Source organism: Lygodium microphyllum, chromosome 7 (assembly GCF_053477565.2).
Source record: "Lygodium microphyllum isolate KBCC chromosome 7, Lygodium_microphyllum_v1.1.10, whole genome shotgun sequence".
In the NCBI taxonomy this organism is placed as follows: Eukaryota; Viridiplantae; Streptophyta; class Polypodiopsida; order Schizaeales; family Lygodiaceae; genus Lygodium; species Lygodium microphyllum.
The window spans coordinates 35796879-35818452 of record NC_141141.1 but is presented as its reverse complement, the minus strand read 5'-3'; the positions used below and the strand labels follow the sequence as shown (position 1 = coordinate 35818452).

Sequence of the window (21574 nt, the reverse complement as noted above, 5' to 3'; positions counted from 1 at the left end):
CAAGGGTTTTGCTTAGAGGACAGATTTTGACTATTTTGAGACTTTTGCACCTATGGCTTGGATGTCTACTATTCGAGCTATCTTAGCACTTGCAGCCCACCACCACTGGCCTGTTTATCAGATGGATGTTAAGTCTGCCTTCTCAAATGGCATCCTTACGGAGGAGATTTATGTTTCACAGCTTCCAGGTTTTCTTGTGCAGGGAAAGGAGGACCGTGTCTACAGATTGCAGAAGGTCCTCTATGGCCTGGTGTAGGATCCTAGAGCTCGGTATGAGAGGATTGATTGATTCTTTTTGTAGAGTCGCTTCCATCGATCACCTTATGACCCCAACCTCTACTACAAGGTTGAGGGCGATAGGTGTGTCTTGACTATGTTATATGTGGATGATCTTTTCATCACATGGAGCTATACTCAAGAGGTTTATCGGACTTGGGATTTTTTGAGACATGAGTTTGACATGATGGATCTTGGGATCCTACACTTATTCCTTGGATTGGAGATCTATAAGATGGCACATGGCATATTTATTTCCCAGCACAGGTATATCTTTGAGTTACTCTTAGAGTTTGGTATGGCCAATTGTCGGCCTATTTCATGCCCCATGGACCCAGAGTCCAAGCTTTTGGCAGTAGGAGATCCCCTTACAGATGCCATTCATTACATGTATCTTGTTGGCTCCCTTATCTGGCTTATTCACACTTGGCCTAATATTTCGTTTGTTCTGGCTTTGTTGTATTCTTTCACGAAGACTTCCACTCAAGAGCATTGGAGTAGTAAGAAGTAGCTTGCTATGGCCCTTTTTTCTACAGAGGTAGAGTATCGTGCATTATGTTCTATAGCTATAGAGGCAGTTTGGCTTTGTTGCACGTCAATAGATTTCCTTAGCCTAGGCCCTAGACCTACGGAGCTATGCATGGATAACTAGAGTGCTCTGGCTTTGGCAAAGAACCCCGTGTTTTATGCTCGCTCGAAGCACATTGAGGTTCAATATCATTATGTTCGAGAGCCAGTTGTGGATTCCGAGTTAGTGGTGGCCTACTGTCCCATGGTGGAAGATGCATCAGATCTCTTCACAAAGCCTTTATCCTATTCTTCTATGCTTCATCACATGAGGTGGTTGGGCCTTCAAACACTCCTAGGATCTAAGAGGGGGTGTTAGCTTGCCTATGTTAATCATGTCAGTTAGTCATCTTCTAGTTGTGAGCTCTTGTTGGAGTCTGACGGAGACATAGGAGCTCTAGTTGTTTTAGGTGCTTTTTCTTAAGTTGCCGGCTTTTTGTATGCATTTCTAGGTCAGTTTTTGCCTTTTACAGTCTATCTCTACATGTTGGACATTATCCTTGCCATTTGAGATTTTTCTGTGGCCGTCCCCTATTTTTCTGGTTTCTTTGAGTATGACCAAGATTAAATGCTGGCCAGCCATCATTTATTGCACCTACAGGTGTAAGTCGGTGAGATTTTGGCATTGTTGGCTATTTATAGCTTGCCTCTCCTACTTGGTAGACACACACTCTCTTCAGCCTTCAGTCCTTCATTTGCAAGTGCACACTTCGATACTCCAATACTCCGTGTTTGGTGTTGCCATCTTCATCAGCTTGATCTGGTGCCCTCACTAACGCTGTGGGTTGCATGCTGGGGCTGATTAGTCCATTCCCTTTGTATCAATATTCTTCTTTAGTCAATGTAATATTCTTCCTTTATCTTTTGCTTCTTGTGTGTGTGTGTGTGTGTGTGTGTGTTTCTCTCTGTGTTCGTGTTTCTGCTCCGTTGCACACTCTCACGTAGTGATGGACAACTCTTGTGTATAGTGAATCTCGGATGTATTCAGTATGCATCAAGGATACTGTGTTGACAGTATGATTGCCATGAGGTCACTATTCAGTGTACTAGTCATTGCACTTGGTATACTTATGGTATGGTTTTTCACTTGCAGCTTTGAAACCATACATTTTTTATTAGTGTATGATCATAAGAGATTAATTATCAGATGTTGGTTCTCAGTAGGATGATCATTAATTCTCAGTGGTATTTAGCTGGTTTTGTAGACAATAGCATGTGTTATGAATGCTATTGATAGTTCAACCATGGTTTATGCTTAAGTTATGCTTTGCTATGGTTGTTTGGCTAAAACAATTGAGACATGCAAATTGGAAATATATTCTATGGGTTTCTAGTAGTAGTATTGGATTCTTTATGAGTCTTATGTTTTATATATGTTGGTTGGAAGTTCTTAGCAGTTGTTTGACATTAGCATGGTTAAGAAAGAGTGGCTAATGTTATTTACACTATGATGCCTTTTGGAAAATTCTAGTGTAATATGTTTTGCTTGAGCACATTGCAATGCAATGGAGGATGATTGCAAAGATTTCAAGGAGGAAGTTTGTCTCACAATGATATGAAATTTTAATGCTTTTCTTAGCATTTGATTAAAAGTCAATCAAATGTGCAAAGGTGACTCGCACATGTGAGATGCAAGTTAATTATTTTATCATGTGGGACTTAGAACCTCGAGATATCAATTTTGGTGCCAAAGACAAAAGTTGTAATAAGTTATGCTTGAAAGGTACTAGATGGTATGTGATATCAAATTTGAACCTAGACCAATTTATTAGCCACTAATATCGGCATTAATCAATTAATGCCACCACTTTAAAGGTCAATAATTGCTCAAGGATACTTGGGAGACAAATTAGTCTAGCTAATTTAATTTTTGGCTAGTTGAATTATTTTTGTGTACTAAAATAATTATTTAATTAATATTTTAAAAATTAATTCAATAAGCTAGATATTGCTAGAAAATGGGATTAGAAGGTTGCCACTTGGCAAACCTTGGCCATGTAAGTAGGAAAAACATTTTTGAGGCTAGGAGAGGCAGGGTCATTCGAGCCTTGTATAAGTTGAGAGAGAGAGAGAGAGAGAGAGAGAGAGAGAGAGAGAGAGAGAGAGAGCGCTGTTGCCGTTGTTGTTGCAATAGTTGAGAAGCCATTTCCAGCCAATAGGAGATCCTTCAAGAGCTAATGACATACCTACAAGAGACTATAGGAGTAGGTGACATGAGTTTGAGGGTTGTTTCAGCTAGGCAGCATCATATTCAGGGTGTTTCATTAGTGGAGACAGTTTTCATGGCTATCCAGATAGTGCAGCAATTGATTTCTTCTATTTTCTTGCGATGGAAGTCTGAATTTTCTTTCGCTTTTAGCATTCTCTCTTCTCTTTCAGTCATCTCTCAAGTTATCTCAGCAAAATCCAGCCATTTGTGTCACTAGAGCTGGAGACTTTGGTTAATCTTTGTTGAAAATCGTAATTTAAAGCACACAAATTAGGGTTTGACAGCTCCCTCGGGATGCGCACTCAGAATTGAGGGTCTAGGATTGGAATTCCAGCAGTTGAAATTGAAGAAATTTAGGGAGATTCAAGAGCTTAGCTAGCCAATATCGAATTTGGGGCTAAATTTGTCTTGCAACGAGTAGAGTGAAGGTCAATCCTCGAGCAAACCAAGGGGCAAATTGGTTTACCATGACAGCAAGGGCCACTTGGATTAGTGGAGGAGAATAGTGAATCTTAGTTGTACTACATTCATTTGCAATTGAAGATAAAGAAATACTGCAAGGGATGCGAGTTTTGGGGCCAACCGGCTGTCCATTGTTCAAGATTAAAGTGGTAAAGTATGCGTTTTAGTTCATGTGATTTATTTACTTCTTGTAATTATTGTTAAATTAGGTCATTACCACCCTTTCCAAGGAGGAAGGCCGATTTTAGTACATGTCTCTTCACACATGCATGTGCATGTACACTCACATTTGTCACCATGGATTGACTTTTAGATCTCATTCTTTCGTGATTGAGTGGAAACCCTAGTGGTAAGCCACTTATTTTATTAACTGGAATCTTATATATCCTCCAAGTCCCATGGGCCATGACAAAACACACATTGAACATGATTTATTATTGTATACAAAATCTAAGTAAATGATCAAATTATCAACAACTTATATACACCATATTCCATGATTCATCATCTAGATTCAAGGAATTTAAAAGAAGCATGATGCTAGTCATTACAAATTTCTCAAACATACAAAGTGTAATCAATGTCAAAATAGCAATAACATGCTGAATTGGGCTGACTTTAATCTTCCGGGCAGGAAAGATGGATTCAAGTATTTCCCATGTTTCAAAAATGCCTAGATGTTTCTAATGTTTCCTACGTGTAGGAAACATGTTTCTTGGCAACATTGGTTCGTTCACACCTGAGTGGCCATGGCCTGTTTTTCATAATGCAGGTGGGCCACCCTAGGTGATGTTACATAATACATTCCCCCTCAATGGCTTCTATCCCATACCTATCTATTAAAAAAAAAAACACATTCCACAAGTGCTACAGGTCATGAAGTCTGCAACAAAAGAAAATGGAATAGTTTAATGTCTAGACTCTAGGTAATTGGATGCAATTACAAAGAGCAAAGTGATGATGAGTAGTAGGCTCCATGTGCATTGCCAAGTCAGGGGCTATGTGCAAGTTTTACAACTTATAGTGGACCACATGTAAGCAAAAGCCTGGACACTAATTTTTCCTGCAGAATGTATTGATGTAGGTGGCAGCTGAGGGAGTGGCTGAGTGAGGAGGCTTTCTCCTCATGTCTCCTGCACATGATTGGCTAGGTTTTATTCTCTCTGGTCTTCTCTGCTTTTATATTAGAAAAGGAATCAATGCCACTTTGATTGCGTCTGGAATTTATGATGTGTGTTTACATGGCATTGATAAAAAATCAGGTGTCATCCATGAGTGCTGTTGGCATAATGTGATTTTTCAAGTTGGTTGAACTGGTTACTGCATCAATGGCATCAGAAGTTCATACTAGTTCATATTTTGTTGTTCTGGATTGAGCCTTTGTACATGAGTTTTGGTAAACTACACAACATCCTAACAGTTTTGTTATGCCTTTTCTTATTTGCCAAACATTGCAGTGTTTTATTCAAATAAATGGTGGGCCACTACAGCTGTTGCTTCCATCTTTGTCCTGGCTGCTATAACAGACTGGCTAGATGGCTTTCTTGCCAGGAAGGTTTGCATCTTCAATAACATTCAATATCTGGCCTTCTTACTAAAGCGAGCTCATGCAAGTTTATTTGTCTGTTGTTCATTTCAGATGGGTTCGAATTCTAGTTTTGGAGCATTTTTGGACCCAGTTGCTGATAAGGTGATAGGGGAAGTCAGGTCATGATTTTCTAGGGTGGCTTTGAATAAAGTGTAGTGTAGATACATTTTTCCTGGATTTCTCCAACTTTTATGCTGTTGAACATGTTTAATACTGAAATGAGCTTTAATTTAATCCACCACTCAACCTTCATGTGTTGGGCTCCTTTCAGAAAATGATTATGTTGAAATTTCCTAATTCTAGTTTACGTTAGTTTCCTTCACTAATCCATAGCATGTTACTTCCTTATCAGGCAGAACTGGCTGTAGACCACATAATCTGGTTTTGCATAATTTGAACCCACTGATTTTTGGTGCGCTGGTAGTGTTTTGACTTCTGTATCCTGTAACGAAAGGAGAGAGTGGGAGGAAGCCATGGAAGCTGAAGGAGAAGGTGAAGAGTGAGTTCTTGATTATATGTGGATGCCCTAAACTGAGTCTCTTACACTTTTTATACCCTAGTCAGTGTGATTGGGCATTTAATCCTAGTTCTCGTGTACCCCATTGATTACATTCCATCCCAACCTTGAAAGTTTTTGCCTTAAAAAACAAAAGACAGTTGGAGGGACTTGTTAGAGCGGCTAGTGAGTGGGGCTCTAGAGCACTACTCTGATCAGCATTACAATGAGAAGAGTGGATGGGGAAGGGGGAGGGGTATCCAAGGAGAATTGGGACAAAAGGCCAAGTATGAGTGACATGTATACTGTGGGCATGGTCACAAGGAAATAGTGCCGCCAATTCATTTTAAGTGAGGGCATAAAGACTATGGATAGCATGCTGTCCACCACAGGCCTGTTGAGGTAAATTTGTCATAACTTTTGATGGGCTGCTCCAAATGGGACATGCCATATGTCAATATAGAGCTTATGACTAGCACTTTTTACCCATGTAGGAAGTGCATGACTGTAATTAATGTAGGTATAAAATTGTTCTAAAATAGTGTGCAGTCAGCAAGCAGTGTGGGGTTAAAATGGAGCATATACATCTAGTCTTCAGCCCTTTGGACCTCTTGAAGGCGAGGAAACTCTTCCACGATCGTGATTGGGCACCAAGAGGCTTCTTCCAGGGGTAGGCCTTGCCATTTGATGAGGTATTTCTTGATGGATTGAGATCTTAAGTGTTTATCTCGTTGCCTAGTGATTGCCTTTGGGATATATTGATGATGCCTTCTTCGTCTATGAGAGGTAGCTCTTTCACACAGTTCACTAAGGTGCCAATGAAAGGCTTCAGCTTATTGACATGAAACACATTGCGAATCTTGGTGGTAGGGGGAAGCTCTAATCGGTAGGCTAAGTCACCAACTCGCTTGAGGATCCGGTAGGGGCCATAGAAATGATGGGCCAACTTGTCGTTGCTACCCTCCTTGAGAGTGGAGTAACAGGACTTCGGCATTTTTAAGAGAACTAGCTCCCTTTCTTGGAATTTCAAATGGCTTCTTTTCTCATTAGCATAAAGCTTCCTGTGATCTTGTGCCTTTTGAAGATTCACTTTGTATTGCTAAAGCAAGACTTACATGCGCTCGAGCTCCTCTTTACTCTGGGGGTTGACCTTGTCACTGAAAAGGACTGTAGGGCGGGAAACCTTATACCCATATAGTGTCTTAAAAGGAGAAACCCCAATGCTAGAGTGTATGGAGTGATTATATGCAAATTCAGCCAAGTGGAGCCACATATCCCAATTGTGTTGTACATCATGGTAAAAGTGCCTTAGATAGGACTCATAGTATCCCGAAATGTTGTTTCGGCAGTGCTGAAACGGACCGGCTGTTTCGGACCGGAATAGAAACGGGAGACCCATTTCGGGATCTTGCGGCTCACAATATCCCAAAACGTCGGAGACCGCGGTTTCGGGATCTTGCAGCTCGTTTTAGAGTGGTTATCCAGTGCCGGATCGCGATTTGACTCGTTCTTCTTCTCAACTCGTGCGCTCGGCACACTCCAACAGCTCTCACCTTCTCCTCCTTGGATCTCTAGCTCTTGCCTCCTCTTTCTCTTTCTCTTCCTCTTTCTCTTCCTCTTCCTCTTCCTCTTCCTGTAAGCTCTTCTTCTTCTCCTTCTCCTTCTCCTTCTTTCATCTTTTTCTTCCTCTTTCTTCTTTCTCTTTCTCTTTCTCCTTCTCCTTCTTCTCCTTCTTCTCCTCCTTCTTTAATCCATTACCTAGGTTCTAAAGGCTAATCATATCATGGCGTCGGATCCATATTGGAGGCACGTCACTCCAATCAAGGGATACGAGGGCTCCGGCAGATCAAAGAAGTGGCAGTACAACTATTGTGGATTGGAGAAATCGGGGAGTGTAACGCGTGTGAAAGACCACTTGGCATGCGTTTCCAACAAAGACATTGGGCCTTACGCAAATGTGTCGGCAAAAGTAACAGTAAGTTTCCATCTTTGGCTCCGAAAGCATATGGATATTGAGCTAGAAGAGGATGAATCAACACCACATCGGGCTAATGAAGCACAAGTGGGGCAAAGAGAGGCTAGTGGACCTAGTAGCACTAGCCAAATTGGAGGTGCCAATGGCCCATAAAAAAAAAGTTGTATCCATATCCATATCAAGTCTAAGTGCAAAAAGGACCCTGTTGCCATCTTCTAGTGGTGGTGGGCAAAAGGGCTCCTTGCATGGTGCAAGTGTCCATGCAGGACTTGAGAGGCAAGCAATTGTGGAGGCAACCAAGAATCTCACACGCTTATTTATTCGGTGTGCTTTCCCTTTCAATGTGGCCACTACATATCAATGGAAGAAGACAATCAGGGCATCAAGCCGCATAGAGTGTGAGTGGAAAGGCCCATCTGTAGATGCATTATGGTGACTTTTATATTTTGAATCTTTATAATCTAATGCATTATGCAACCTAGGCAACAAGTTTTGTGATCTATTGCCCACTTAAATGTTGCTTTTGCGGCATGCATATTAAGAATTGCCAATCACTTAACCTCAGTCTTTTAAATTTGAATAGAAATGCATTGCCATTTGGGTTCTCTCGCAAGATTGTAGTTCAGGGCCTGTTGAGAGGAACTAGAGCACATGGGTCCTCTTTCACACCAAAAAGAAAAACAAGCTCACAACTGCCTAGCTAGAGTGTTTAGTGTTTTGTCATTCCAATCTCCAGCTTCTTGAGAGGACCGCTCTGTCCCTTGAGCCTTCAGAGGTAAATTGATAATGATTAGTATTATGTATAATTAACTTTTTAACTTTGAGTCCTTGACACTTGACATTACTAATTTGCTTGGAAGTTGAATTGTAAATTGCGATATGTATGAACATTTAACATATTGAATCTCCTCTCATATGATATATCTTTGTCTCGTTCACCTTTACAGGTGAATGTTGACAAGATTAATACAGAGAAGGTGCGTGACATTCCATAGATACCACAGGAGGAGCGGGATATCTACTCCATGCTCTATGAGCAGCTATCGGTACCGGTGCATGAGACTCGTGCACAGAGGAGGGTGAGAGTGAGGGCTACACGTGATCGTGGATCATAGGTAGAGTCAGAGCTAGAGTCTGAGGTTGAGGTTGAGGCTGCTTCATCAATTTCTCGATCAGGGTCCTCGGAGTCGGATGAGGAGATGGTGCACAGATTCTCAAAGTCCGGATGAGTCATGAGTCATGACTTGTGATATACAGGAGTCAGTTTAGCAGTGTAGAGTCTAGACTAGAGTTGCCAGTTGTTCATTGGTGTTGATACTTATAGCCTCACTAGACTTTGGAGTTTTAACATATTATTCACATGACATAGTTACTATCATTGTATCTTGATCCCACTTATTATGCATCTTGATTCTTGTTTCATTGTTCTTGAATCTTGATATCAGTCTTCAGTGTTCACTGCTCTTTAGATCATAGATTATTCATGAGTCATAAATTCTAATTCATTTTGTTGCCTTAAGTTTTGAAAATTGAGTCTTAATTGTGCTAAGCTGTCTTAAGTTTCAACCATTGAGTCCTCTGTCTTGACTCCTCAACCTTCACTCATAAGTGGTGACTCTGACTCGTGAAATGTGTAATGAATCATGGTTTCAATCATATGACTTAAAGACACTCATAATTTTGTATGAAATTTGGATACATGTTGTTGTAGGCATTGATATATTTACATACCCACATATTATTGTATTTTTTTTAGTGTACAATCCGAAACGCCGTTTCCCCGTTCCCAAAATTTGGTCAAAACTCCAAAACTCCGAAACTCCGATTTTTTCAGTTTCCGTTTCCCTCGTTTCCGAAACTCCTCCGTACTATGATAGGACGTAAGCCATTTATCTACCTTTTCGGTGTGATCATTAGTTTGTGGGTGGTATGTGGTGGATGGAGTAAGCTTGGTGCCCGTAGATGTGAAAACTACATGCCAAAAGTTGCTCATAAACTTGGCATCCCGATCATGCGCTGTGACTTGCGGTAACCTATGCAACTTAAACACATGCTCTACAAATTGAGTAGCCATGTAATATTCAGTATACTGGTTCTTAGTTGGGATAAAGTGGGCATCCTTAGTTAGGTGGTCAACTATCACATATGTACTGTTTCATCCTTTTTTGGTGACGGGCAGACCAGCGATGAAATCCATAGTGATATATGTCCATTTTCCTTCTGGAATGGATAGGGGTTGCAAGAGATCAGTGGGTCTAATCATTTTGTCCTTATTCTGTTGGCATGGTATTAGAGATTGTCATCCCTTGGATAGACATTCATCAGATAGGCTGTATACATATGTATTTCTTGTTAGACAAGCATTCAAGAGCAGTTTTGTGTGGTGGAGTAGACAGGATATCCATGTGGTAGATTTGTGTACAGTCACATGTGGTAGATCGTGCCTTTTATATGTGCACGGGTGTGAACACACCCTTAGCACATTGTACTTTCATACATATATCTATCTAAAACCTAAAGTGGTATACTCTTCATTGTACCGAAAAACGCGTTCACTCTCTACTTTGCTTACTCGCACTCTCTTTGTCTCTTTCTCAGAGCGTAAGGTCTGTCTACCTCTATCTCCGTGCCTGATCGATTTCTTCAAACTGGTATCAGAGCCAATGGCTTACTCAAGCTGTTGAGAGGTGTAGGTGACACACAGAGTCTTGTGTAACAGTCTTGTGGACTGTTGAGGAGCCGACAAGAGGCAGTGCGAGCAGGAATCGCTGGCGGGCAACAGCAGAACAGGCAGTAGCGTGACGGGCTGGGACTAGTCGGGTCTAGCGTGGACCAAGGCGACTGCAATTGACAGGCCATAGTGGACAGCAGGCAATGCGTAACGGAGCCAGCGGGTAAGAAGACCTGACAGGGCGTGCAACGCGTGATAGAATTAGTGGGCGAGCACGCGACGGGGAGGCCTGACGGGTCAATAGACCCGTAATTCGAAACATTTTTTTCAAAAAAATCTTTTTTCTCAAACTCCTTTCCCTAACCGGGGTTCGTGCGTGCAAGCATAAAACATCAACTTTGTGCAATTTTGGCCCAAAAAGCTGGGGTTTTGCCAGACTGAGTACTGTTTGTGAAAAATTGAGGCATTTGCACTGGAATTGCAGACATTGTGCGCATTTGAATTGGGGATTTCGCCAAAATTGTTGAAATTTTGCTCATTTGAGTGAAATTTCTCAACATTTAGCCTAGAAATTTGGGGCTTTTCCCAAATTTGGGAAATTTGATGCAAGACAAGCAAATTTGTCTCAGAAATTGCAGGAATTTGTGACATTTTGTCCCCGACATTTGGGGCTTTTCATGTATATGCATAAATTGGGCTGAAATTAACCCAATTTCTCGACATTGAGGCACATTAGACCCCGTGCAATTTGGGGCTTTTGCAATTTGGGCTAAATTTGTGCAGCATTTGGTCATTTTATGTACATGCAGGTTGAATTCCGCGCAATTTGGACATCAACACTTGGTGAAATTTGGGTTTTGTTGAAATTGCTTCATTTTGGCAAAATTGGACAGCCCTATGCATGACAGGAAATGCAGATGTGTGTTTGACGCTTTTGAGCCCAAAATTTTGGGGCTTTTGACCGTTCGTGTCAAATTTTATGCCCGTGGGTACATGTACAACAGAAATTGCAGCTGAAATTTTGGGATTTCTCACGTAATGTGATGCACATGCCCTTTGGGACAGCTGTAATCAGTTGGATAATGCTATAGCACTTGGTTTGGTGCTTCTGAAAACTGAATTACAGATCTGAAATCTGTACTTCTGCGTGGTCATTTATTGCTGATTGGTAGTTGTTTGTACTTTGGTCACTTGGGTGACAATTTGGGCCCTGCATTTACTGGTTTTTTGGTCACTTTTGAGCTGAAAACCATGGCTGGCAGCAATGACAGCAGTAATTTGATGCATATAAAGAAGCTTGAAGGCGCACATAATTTTGCAGGGTGGCAAAAATAGTGCTACAATATCCTATTACAAAAGAAGCAAGCAAAGCCGATCAAAACTAAAGGAGCAAAGCCAGTGGACATGGATCAGGACGATTGAATGAGCTTTCACGCTTTGGGGGGGGGGGGGGGGGGGCGGGGGGGAGGGGAGAGTCCCTCAAGAAGTGTGGTCAGGCAAACCACCTTCGTATGCTCACTTGAGAGTGTTTGGGTGCGAGGCATTTGTGCACATTTGCAAGGAAGAATGTAGCAAACTTGAGCCAAAGTCTTGCAAATGTATTTTCCTAGGATATGGTGATGAGGGTGAAATGGAGTATAGGTTATGGGATTTTGAAAAAGGAAAATTGTACGCAGCTATGATGTTATCTTCCAGGAAGATTGCATGCACAAACAGCTTGAAAAGATTGAGGAAGTCAGAAGGGTTGTATTTTGGGAAGATGTATCGATAGGACAACAAAGAATGCTCATTGGAAAGCAGCAAATACCAGTTGTAAATGGCCTTGAAAATGCAAGAAATGATGTTGAAAATGATCAGCAAGATATTGCCCATGATGTACCACAATTTCAGCAAGAACAAATACCTTTGTAACAACCAGAACTAACTGTACAACATGCTGAACTTGCAGAATAGCAAGCTGTTAATGCAAATTTGCATGATGAACAACCAACAAACTTGATTGTAGAGTCTTTAGGTCGACCATAATGTAAATTCAGTCAGACAAGTTTGTTCGTGGTGTAAATTATGTGGCTGATTATATCATGTTGATAGCTTGTGGTCAGCTGTCATGCTTCAAGGAAGCAATGGATAGAAAAGACAACAAGAAATGGCATAAGGCTATGCTGTCAAAGATGGAAGCTCTCGTAAAAAATGACACTTGGGATTCGGTGCATTTGTCTAAAGGGCAGAAATTGCTATCATGCAAATGGGTTTACAAAATGAAAGTCACTTTTGGTTCTTTGCCAAAGTATAAAGTATGATTGGTTGCTAAAGGATACAAACAAGAATATGGAGTTGACTTTGATGAAATTTCTTCTCTTGTAGTCAAAATGACTACTTTGCGAACCATTTTGGGCTTGGTTCCATCTGAAGATATGGAACTCATATGGATGGATGTAAAAAGAACTTTATTACATGGTGATCTGCATGAGTAGATCTATATGCAACAACTTGAGGGTTTTGTTGCAAAGGGAAAAGAGCATATGGTATGTAAACTCAAGAAGAGTTTGTATGGGCTGAAACAGGCACCACGAGAATGATATCATAAATTTGATATATCTATGCAATCTCAGAGATTCCATAGATCTCAAGGTGATCATTGCTTATACACCAAGAAGGCAACAAATGACAGCCTTATTCTCTTGGTTTTGTATGTGGATGACATGCTGATTGCAGGTAGGGATGTTTATGCTTTGGACTCCTTGAAACAAAGGCTACACAATAGCTTTGATATGGAGGATCTTGGTGAGGCCAATCATATTCTTGGCATGCGTATACTTAGGGACAGATCACAAGGTTTTCTCTCTCTGTCATAGTAGGAGTATGTTACTAAGGGTTTACATCGTTTCAATATGGAGGGGGGAAAGCCATTGGTGTATTGTTGCCTCCATATGTGAAACTTAGTGCAGGTGATAGTTCTATATCTGATGATGGAAAGGTTGAGATGGCTAAGATTCCTTATGCTTCAACTGTTGGTAGATTGATGTATGCTATGGTTACTACACGTCCTGATATTGCATTTTGTGGTAGGGGTGGTTAGCAAGTATATGTCATATCCTAGCAAAAAGCATTGGGAAGCAGTGAAGGGTACATGAGATACCTTAAGGGCACAAAGGACTTGTGCATCTACTTTGGGAAGCAAAAGTCATTTGACTGCAGGAAGTCTACTTCAGGATATGTGTTCACATTCACAGGGGGAGTAGTCTCTTGGATATCCAGGCTGCAGAAGTGTGTTGCATTGTCTACTACAGAGGCAGAGTATGTGACTGCCATTGAGGCATACAAAGAGGCTTTATGGCTTTCACGTTCGGTGAGAGAGCTTGGCATTACAGAGGTTCATATCTTTCACTGTGATAGTCAGAGTGCTATCATGCTAGTACAGAATCTTGTCTTTCATGCAAAGACAAAGTACATACATGTGAAGTATCATTTTATCAGGGATGTACTTAATAACAAGAGCATTGAGCTTGTCAAGGTACATACTAATGATAACCTTGCAGACCTTCTCATGAAGGGTCTTCTAGCAGAGTGGTTTGCTCATTGCCGCCAGGTGATGGGGGTTGGATAGTATATGTGTATTTCAGCTTTGTACATACATAGACTTAGCTGATTCTTTCCTCTATCTTTAGGCATGTTGCCTTTAGGTGAGAGGTGGTTGGAAATGAAGGATCACCGTGCCTTTTATGGTGTTTGAGTATGCACACACCCTTACATATGTAATATATATATATTATCAAAAACCTAAAGTGGTACACTTTGAGATTGTATCCACATCGAGTCTTGTGCTCTCTCTCTCTCACTCTCTCATTCACTACTCTATACTTACTCTCTCTCACTGTGCGAACCACAACATTGCGTGTCTCAATCCTTGCGTACTCCGCTAACACATTGCTTGAATAACTTGTTGAAGGATAGTAGGGACTTACCATGGATTGCATCTCTTGTTGTGAAAGGCAACAAGATTGTCACATTTATATGTAATCATTAACACTTGCATGCTGAGTTTCACAAGAGAAGTGACAAAGATTATGCATGGTTTCAAAGAGGATTTGGTGACTTATTCAGCTTTGCACTTTTGTTCAAAATGTACAAAGAGGCTTGCTTTTGACATGTATGCTTCTTGTGGATAGTATTTGTGTGGAAACATAGCAGTTTTTTGAAAGTACATTGTATTTATGTTTGTCTTGCTTTTGTTGGTTTGAATTATCAATCCAAAAAAAAGAAAAAAAACAAAACATCAATTAATCAATCATGTCAGGTATTGAAGATATGCCTTTTAACGACATTGATGTAGAGGAAGAACCTCTTATGCATGATGACGAGTTGCCCTCTTCATCTAGTGATGTGCATAATCGTCTTTCTAGTTTGGAAGGCACTATGCAAGTTTTGCTTGAACAAATACAAATTTTAACTCGAAATGCTTTGGATAAAGGCAAGAGACCTTTAGATAAAGAGTTTACCTGATGCATGTATGCTTGACACAGAAGTTGTACATGACTCCTCCATAGTTGTTCCTCCACTGCGAGAAGCTAAGTGGTAGCTTAAAGACCTTAAGCCACCTAAGTTCAATGGCACGGCGGCACAAAGGACTGCAGATGCGGTGGAACAGTGGCTCTCTAAATGGGAGCAGTGTTTTAAGTTATGCCATATTCATGAGGATGTTTTAAAGATACAACAAGCCATATATAATCTCATGGATGCTGCTCACTGTTGGTGGCGGAAAATTGAGCAGGATCATGCAAAGCTGTCTACTTGGATTGCATTTAAGACATTGTTTTATAATAATTTTGTCTCTCCAGATGAGCGGACAAGGGCTCTAGATGCGTGGTTCTTCATAGCTCAGAAGAGCTACTCTGTCTAGGAATATGTGGACAAGTATAGAGAGATTCTGTTAAAGGTCCCTGAACATATTCTTGACTTTCTGCAAGTGCATAAATTTGTAATGGGCTTACAAGAAACCTTAAGGCCACTTGTCAGGAAGGAGAGATGTAAAACCTTGAATGCGGCAGTGAAGCTTGCATTGGTCCTTGAAGATGGGAAGGCCCAGAGATTTCCTTGGACTAGAGATGCATGCCTTGTCTTTACTCTTGCAGTTGTATCTAGTGCTCCTCGTGTGAAGGCAGGAGGAAGGTATTTGCTATGGTTGAGAGAGCCTACAATAAATCCATGCTCACCCCACAGCAAAGGGAGAAAGCAATGAGAGGACTCTGTTACGGATGCGTAGGATAGCATAAATTTAAGGCTTGTCCCAAGAAGGCAAGAGTCAATGCTCAAATGGTGCTTAATCCAATGTAGGATGTGGATAAGGCAAGAGATGACCTAGATGAGTCATCTCCACACGACTCTGGTTATCATGAACGTATCCTAGCCGTCACAGTAACAAAAAAACTACCAACTATGCCAGATGCAATGTTATCGCTTGAGGCACAAAAGGGGTATCAGTTTGCTGATACCGAGCTCATTATAATGAAAGGCATAGTGGCTGGATGCCCTGTGCGTATTTTATTTGATACAGGCTCTTCACATAATGTTATTAGCTCTAATCTCGTCAAGAAGTTGAAGCTCAAGACTACCCCTTCAGAATATAGTTATTCGGTAGAGCTAGCTGATGGGATGGGCACAGAGACATGGAATCAGCGAGTTATTGACCTCCTTGTACAGATCCAGTCCTATGAGGTCAGATTGGATTTTGAAATTACACGGCTTGCAAGATTCGACCTAGTGTTGAGCAAGCAATGGCACGCAAAGAAGAGACCTATCATTGACTTCTCTTCTCATATTTATCAATTTGAGCACGAGGGCCGACGATTGTTGATTCGCAGAGAATTAGATCTCCAAGAAGCGAATATTCTCTCGATGACCAAGGTGCTCAAGATTGACTGTAAGTCTCTTTATTTTTGTCATATTTTAAATATTTCTAAATGTGTGTCAAAGGATGACACGGATAAAGGTGGAAGTTCCACAAGTATCTCTTCGGCCTTATCAAGTAAAATAAGAGCTCAATTTTCTGATGTATTTAAAATCTGAACTACCTCTTGGTTTACCTTCTAGTAAAATAAGAGCCCAATTTTCTGATATATTTAAATCTGAACTACCTCTTGGTTTACCTCCTAGTAGGAACGTGGAGCATAGGATTGAGCTTGTCCCAGGAGCTAATCCAATTGCTAGACCCCCATTCAGGATGAGTCTACAAGAGGAGAATGAAGTCCGTAAGGTGGTGGATGAGTACTTAAGCAAAGGATTGATTAGACCTAGCTTTTTACCCTTTGTAGCCCCTGTTTTACTTGTAAAAAAATAAAGATGGTTCTTTTTGAATGTGTGTAGACTATACGCCTTTAAATAAAATAACTGTTAAGCATAGATATCCTATGACTCGTATTGATGATCTCTTGGATGCTCTAGGTGGTGCTTCTATCTTTAGTAAGATTGATTTAAAAAGTGGTTATCACCAGATTAGAGTAAGAGATGAATATATTTTTAAAATTGCTTTTAGAACAAGATTTGGTCAATATGAGTATTTGATTATGCCTTTCAGTTTAACAAATGCTCTTGCTACTTTTATGATGTTAATGAATGATTTACTAAGATCATACATGGGCAAGTTCGTTGTAGACTTTATTGACGATGTGCTTGTGTATAGTAAGAGTATCCATGAACATGAGTCACATTTGGTGACAGTCTTTGAAACTTTGCGGGAAGCAAAACTCTATGCTAACCCAGACAAGACGATTCTATGTTTAGTAGAGATAGAGTATTTAGGTCATATTGTATCTGCCGACGGGATTAAGATGGACCCCAAGAAGGTTGTTATGATACTTAGTTGGCCAACATCCCAAAATGAAACAGCTCTTCGTTCCTTTTTGGGATTGTCAGGATTCTATAGGAGATTTATATACGCATACTTGTATATAGCTGCTCCTATGATAGATTTGTTGCAAGCTATGGTGCCCTATGTGTGGACATCAGTGCAACAAGAAAGTTGGCTATGAAACAAGCAGTTTCTACTGCCCCTGTTCTTAAGATAGTTGATCTTGAGAAACCATTTGTTTTGGAAACAGATGCAAGTAGCATCGCGATAGGTGCAGTCCTTAGCCAAGAAGGCAAGCTTGTAGCTTTTGAAAGGAAGAAGCTTTCCCCAAGCCAATAGAATTGGCCAGTTCATGAACAAGAGCTTTATGCTATTGTTCATTGCCTTGAAGTTTGGCGGCACTATTTATATGGTGCAGATTTTAAAGTTTATACAAATCACCATATCCTTAAGTATTTTTGTAGTCAACCAGATCTTTGAGGGCGCTAAGCTCAATAGGCTGAAATGATGCAAGAATTTCATATGGAAATTCTATACAAGAAGGGTAAGGATAATGTTGTTGCTGATGCATTATCTCGTATAATGTATCAAATGAGCTTTACAATTTTAGAAAGCTCATTGCTTCAAGAAATAAAGGAAGCACAGTTAGAGGACTTTTATATGGCAAAAATTTATTAGGCCATAGAATGAGACTCTTTGATTAGGGATGGACTAGATACTTCTGTTTCATTACTTGCTGTTATTTCTGATAAGGTAAGTTCATTTAAGAACCTTTCAATTGAGAATGGGTTTCTTAAACGAAAAGGCAAGATTTGTGTTCCTAGTGCACGAGAACTACGAAAGAAAGTTTTTTTTGTTAACCATGATGTGCCTTGTACAGGACATCCTGGTATTGATAAGACCATACAGCTTGTTAGAAGGAAATTCTGGTGGCCAAGGATGTTTGCCAATATGTACAACAATGCTTTCAATGTCAAGTTACTAAAGCAGAAAGGGTGAAGCCACCAGGTCTGCTAATGCTATTACAAATTCCAGAATCTAATTGGAAAAGTATTTCCATGGATTTCATTGTCGGCTTACCTAGGACCCAGAGACAAAAAGACACTATCCTAGTGATAGTGGATAGCTTCAGTAAGATGGCTCATTTTATAGCCACTTACGAAAGTGTGGAAGCTCCACAAGTCACAGATTTGTTTATTGATCATGTGTTCAGGTTGCATGGTCTACCTACATCCATTGTGTCTGATAGGGATGTCAAGTTTACTGGTCATTTTTGGTGTCATGTCTTTGGTCATTTAAATGTGTCTTTAAACATGTCAAGTGGTCATCACCCAAAAAACAGATGGTCAAACAGAAAGGGTCAATTAGATACTAGAAGACATGCTGAGAGCATATGCATCTGATAACAACAGACCTCATAAGGCGACATGTATGTCTCCTTTTGAAATAAATTATGGAATGAATCCAAGTCTTCCTAGTACAGTAAGGTCAAATGAGAAATGCCCAGCTGCGGCAGAATTTCTTACTGACATACATGCTAATATTAAAATTGCTCAAGCCAAGTTACAGCAAGTTGTTGATAGGGCTAAGCATTTTGCAGATAAGAAAAGGTCAAGTAGGATCTTTGAATTAGGAGAAAAAATTTATCTTCAAGTACCATCCAAGTCGTCTAGTTTATCGACTAGTAAATGTCCAAAGTTTCTTACATGGGAATTAGAAGCCCTGATTCGACGACATTTTCCATCACTAATCATTGAGGACAATGATTTTTTTGAAAGGGGGAGAATGTTTTGCTAGCGTTTCACTGGTTTAGTCCTCTTGAAATGCATTAATCCGTTTGTAAGTGCCAAAATTGGTGTTCCCTGTTTATGCCATGCTACCCATGATGGGGCTAAGCCGGATATGTTCCATTGGGGCTCCTAGGTAGAGTGTGGGAGCTTTTACTCATGTGGGGTGGGGGTCTCATGGCGGGATTGGCTGCATGGATGATGGGAGAGCTCAAAAGAGGCTCGTCGTGATTGAGGGAGGACTTGCCAATCTCAAATGTGGAAGGAGGGGGAATACCCTTAGCTCCAAGAGTGTTGTATTGACCATGAAGCAGATCCAATGGTGGAGGCCGTCGTGATTCATGCTTAGACTTGTTTGCCTTGTCTTGTGCCAAGGTTGTGGCTACTTGGGCTACAAGAGTGGTGAGATGTTCCAAGGTGTGTTGAGTCCGAGAGTTGGATAAGCCCATTTGCTCGATCGCAATATCTATTTTGGAGAGCATCTGATGATGATTGGCAACCATGTCATTGTGCCTTTCCATGTGGCAGATCTCATGCTGACAAAAGGTGTGATTGAGTATACTACAAGGGTCCATATCGGGTACTTCCTTTTGCATCTTGCCATTATAATCTTGCGTTGAGCTGGGTTCCTTATTCATTGAGGCCCTAGAGTCCCTAATCTTCCTTTAGACCTCCTCATGGGCCTTGCCTTTGTCTTTTTGTCCTGCCATCTGAGTGATCAGAGAATTTTGCAATTGAATCTTTGTGCTTGTCTTGGAGAGGTTTGCACCCTGTCCACAATGAGCTCAATGCACAAAAATGGCCATATCTTTTAGGCTGTAGCTTTGATTGGGGAGATTTTTGATTTAAATTGAAGGAAAGGAAGCCCTCTTTGCGGTGAGCTATAAGGTTTATTCCCAGATGCAATATAAAATTTAATGCAACAAGCTTTTTGTGACTATCCCTGAATGCTTGCAACTAAAATACTGCTTGTCCTAGTTCAAGTATGCACTGTATGAGTGGCTTATGGGTTGATGAGCCTAAGTATGATAGTAACCAACATTTGTAGCATACTGACATGATCCCAAGTACATTTAGGCATTAGTTTGCTCTGCTATTATTGCATATGAAAGCCTCAGTGTCATACATACATGTCAAAGATGAGTATCTAGAGTATGGCTATGGCGGCTTGTAGGTATAGACTGAACTCATGATGACATTGACCAAGGATTGAAGACCAACTGTTACACAAGTGAATTAGGTTTCAAGATGGAAGCTTGGACTCATAAAGACATTCTTGTGTAAGGAGACAATGACATAGATACTTGACAGAAAGAGACAAGTACTATTGTATTATCATATTGTGTGTAAGTGATAGTCAAGTACATCATTTTATAGAGTAGCTTGGTAGCACTTTACATCCACTGTGCATATGGGATTCTGTCTCTCTTCCTAGAATAAACTGCATCTTCCTAGCCTAGTTGTTTCATACAAAGGGGGATACATAGGGTGTGATTGGCAGATTCTCAACAATACATCTCCCGTTGACTGCATACATGTCAAGTGCTATACATGGGCGTTTTGATCAATGAAAGTGCTTCATGTCAGGGGGTCTCTCATCGGGAAAGGGGTGATTAAGGAGTGCTATGCATCTACATACAAGTATCAGACTCCGGATCATTTGGAGGTGGGCAAAGTCCCTTTCGGGCCGGGTTGTGTACCCTTTCAGGGTCTTAAGTGGTAAGGAAGAGTCACCTCTCTTTTGGCTTACCACCTCGCTTGACATTGGTCTTTTTTCTCAGCCGGAGTATACATGGAAGATATTTTAAATTATTCAATCAACATGAGATGCATTGAAAAATAAACATTGGGCCTTTTCATGAGATGCAAGAATCGATAGGAGCTTGGGTGAGGGACTTACCTTGGTAGTCCAGTGACTCATTGGCTGCCACTTACCCTTTTACAATGGCTTATTACTCTCTTGGGATCAATTCAATACACACATGATTGGATAATTGTTAGGGTTAACAATAATCAATTGGGAAGAGTTGACATGGTGAAGCAAGCAAGCTACTGATTCAATGTGGGTAGCATGTATTCAATGCAGGACTCCATTTACAAGGCAATACGAACCCTTAATCTCTCCAACAAAAGGACTAAGCTCAGCAAGTGGATTAAAGTGAGATTAAGGTGTTGAATTAACATCTCTTTAGTGCTTGAAGTAGATGGATGAAGCATGATTCCACAATGGCTTAAGTCCTCCATTAAGTCAGGCCGGGGAAGCAAAACACCTTCAATGGGGTACAATCTTCAAGGTTTTGATACTTGCTGTGATGGTGGGGGACTCTTGTGCTTGATCCCAAGTTTGCTCTTCAAGAATTGAAAGCTTCAAGTGGAGCTTTCATGTCTGCCCATAAGAAATCTTTCCATGCTGAGCTCCATGTCTTCAATTTGGGTTAATGTCCCCAAGAATGGTTGAAGGAGCTCTTGAGGGTTGAGATTTCAGAGGTTGTGGACTCATTTGAGAGCTCAGGCTGAGTGGCTATGGCTGCCCTCTAGTTGTCCACAACAGGGTGCTGCAACCTATGAAGAGTTGCTAAGAATGGGGTTAGAAGCAGGCTTGGAGGATGCCATTTAAGCAGGGGTAGTAAGCTTCACGCCTCAACAAGTGGATTAGAAGCAACAAGGAGCACGAAGGGGGCAGTGAAAAATGTGTT

At 40.8% G+C, this 21574-nt stretch overlaps 1 protein-coding gene across 2 annotated transcripts in view; it reads left to right on the top strand.

Annotated features, from left to right (window-relative positions):
* Window positions 1–21574, top strand: part of LOC148033340 (CDP-diacylglycerol--glycerol-3-phosphate 3-phosphatidyltransferase 2-like) — a 91383-nt gene that overhangs the window by 51842 nt on the left and 17967 nt on the right. Inside the window, exons 1-3 of one of the 2 annotated variants that reach the window (XM_087681255.1) lie at window positions 4449–4665; window positions 4972–5069; window positions 5154–5204. In XM_087681255.1, coding sequence (XP_087537381.1) covers window positions 4641–4665; window positions 4972–5069; window positions 5154–5204 — 174 coding nt within the window. In that variant the 5' untranslated portion in view covers window positions 4449–4640. Of the gene's footprint in view, window positions 1–4448; window positions 4666–4971; window positions 5070–5153; window positions 5205–21574 lie in introns of those variants that run through there. The other variant, XM_087681254.1, reaches the window with a different exon arrangement.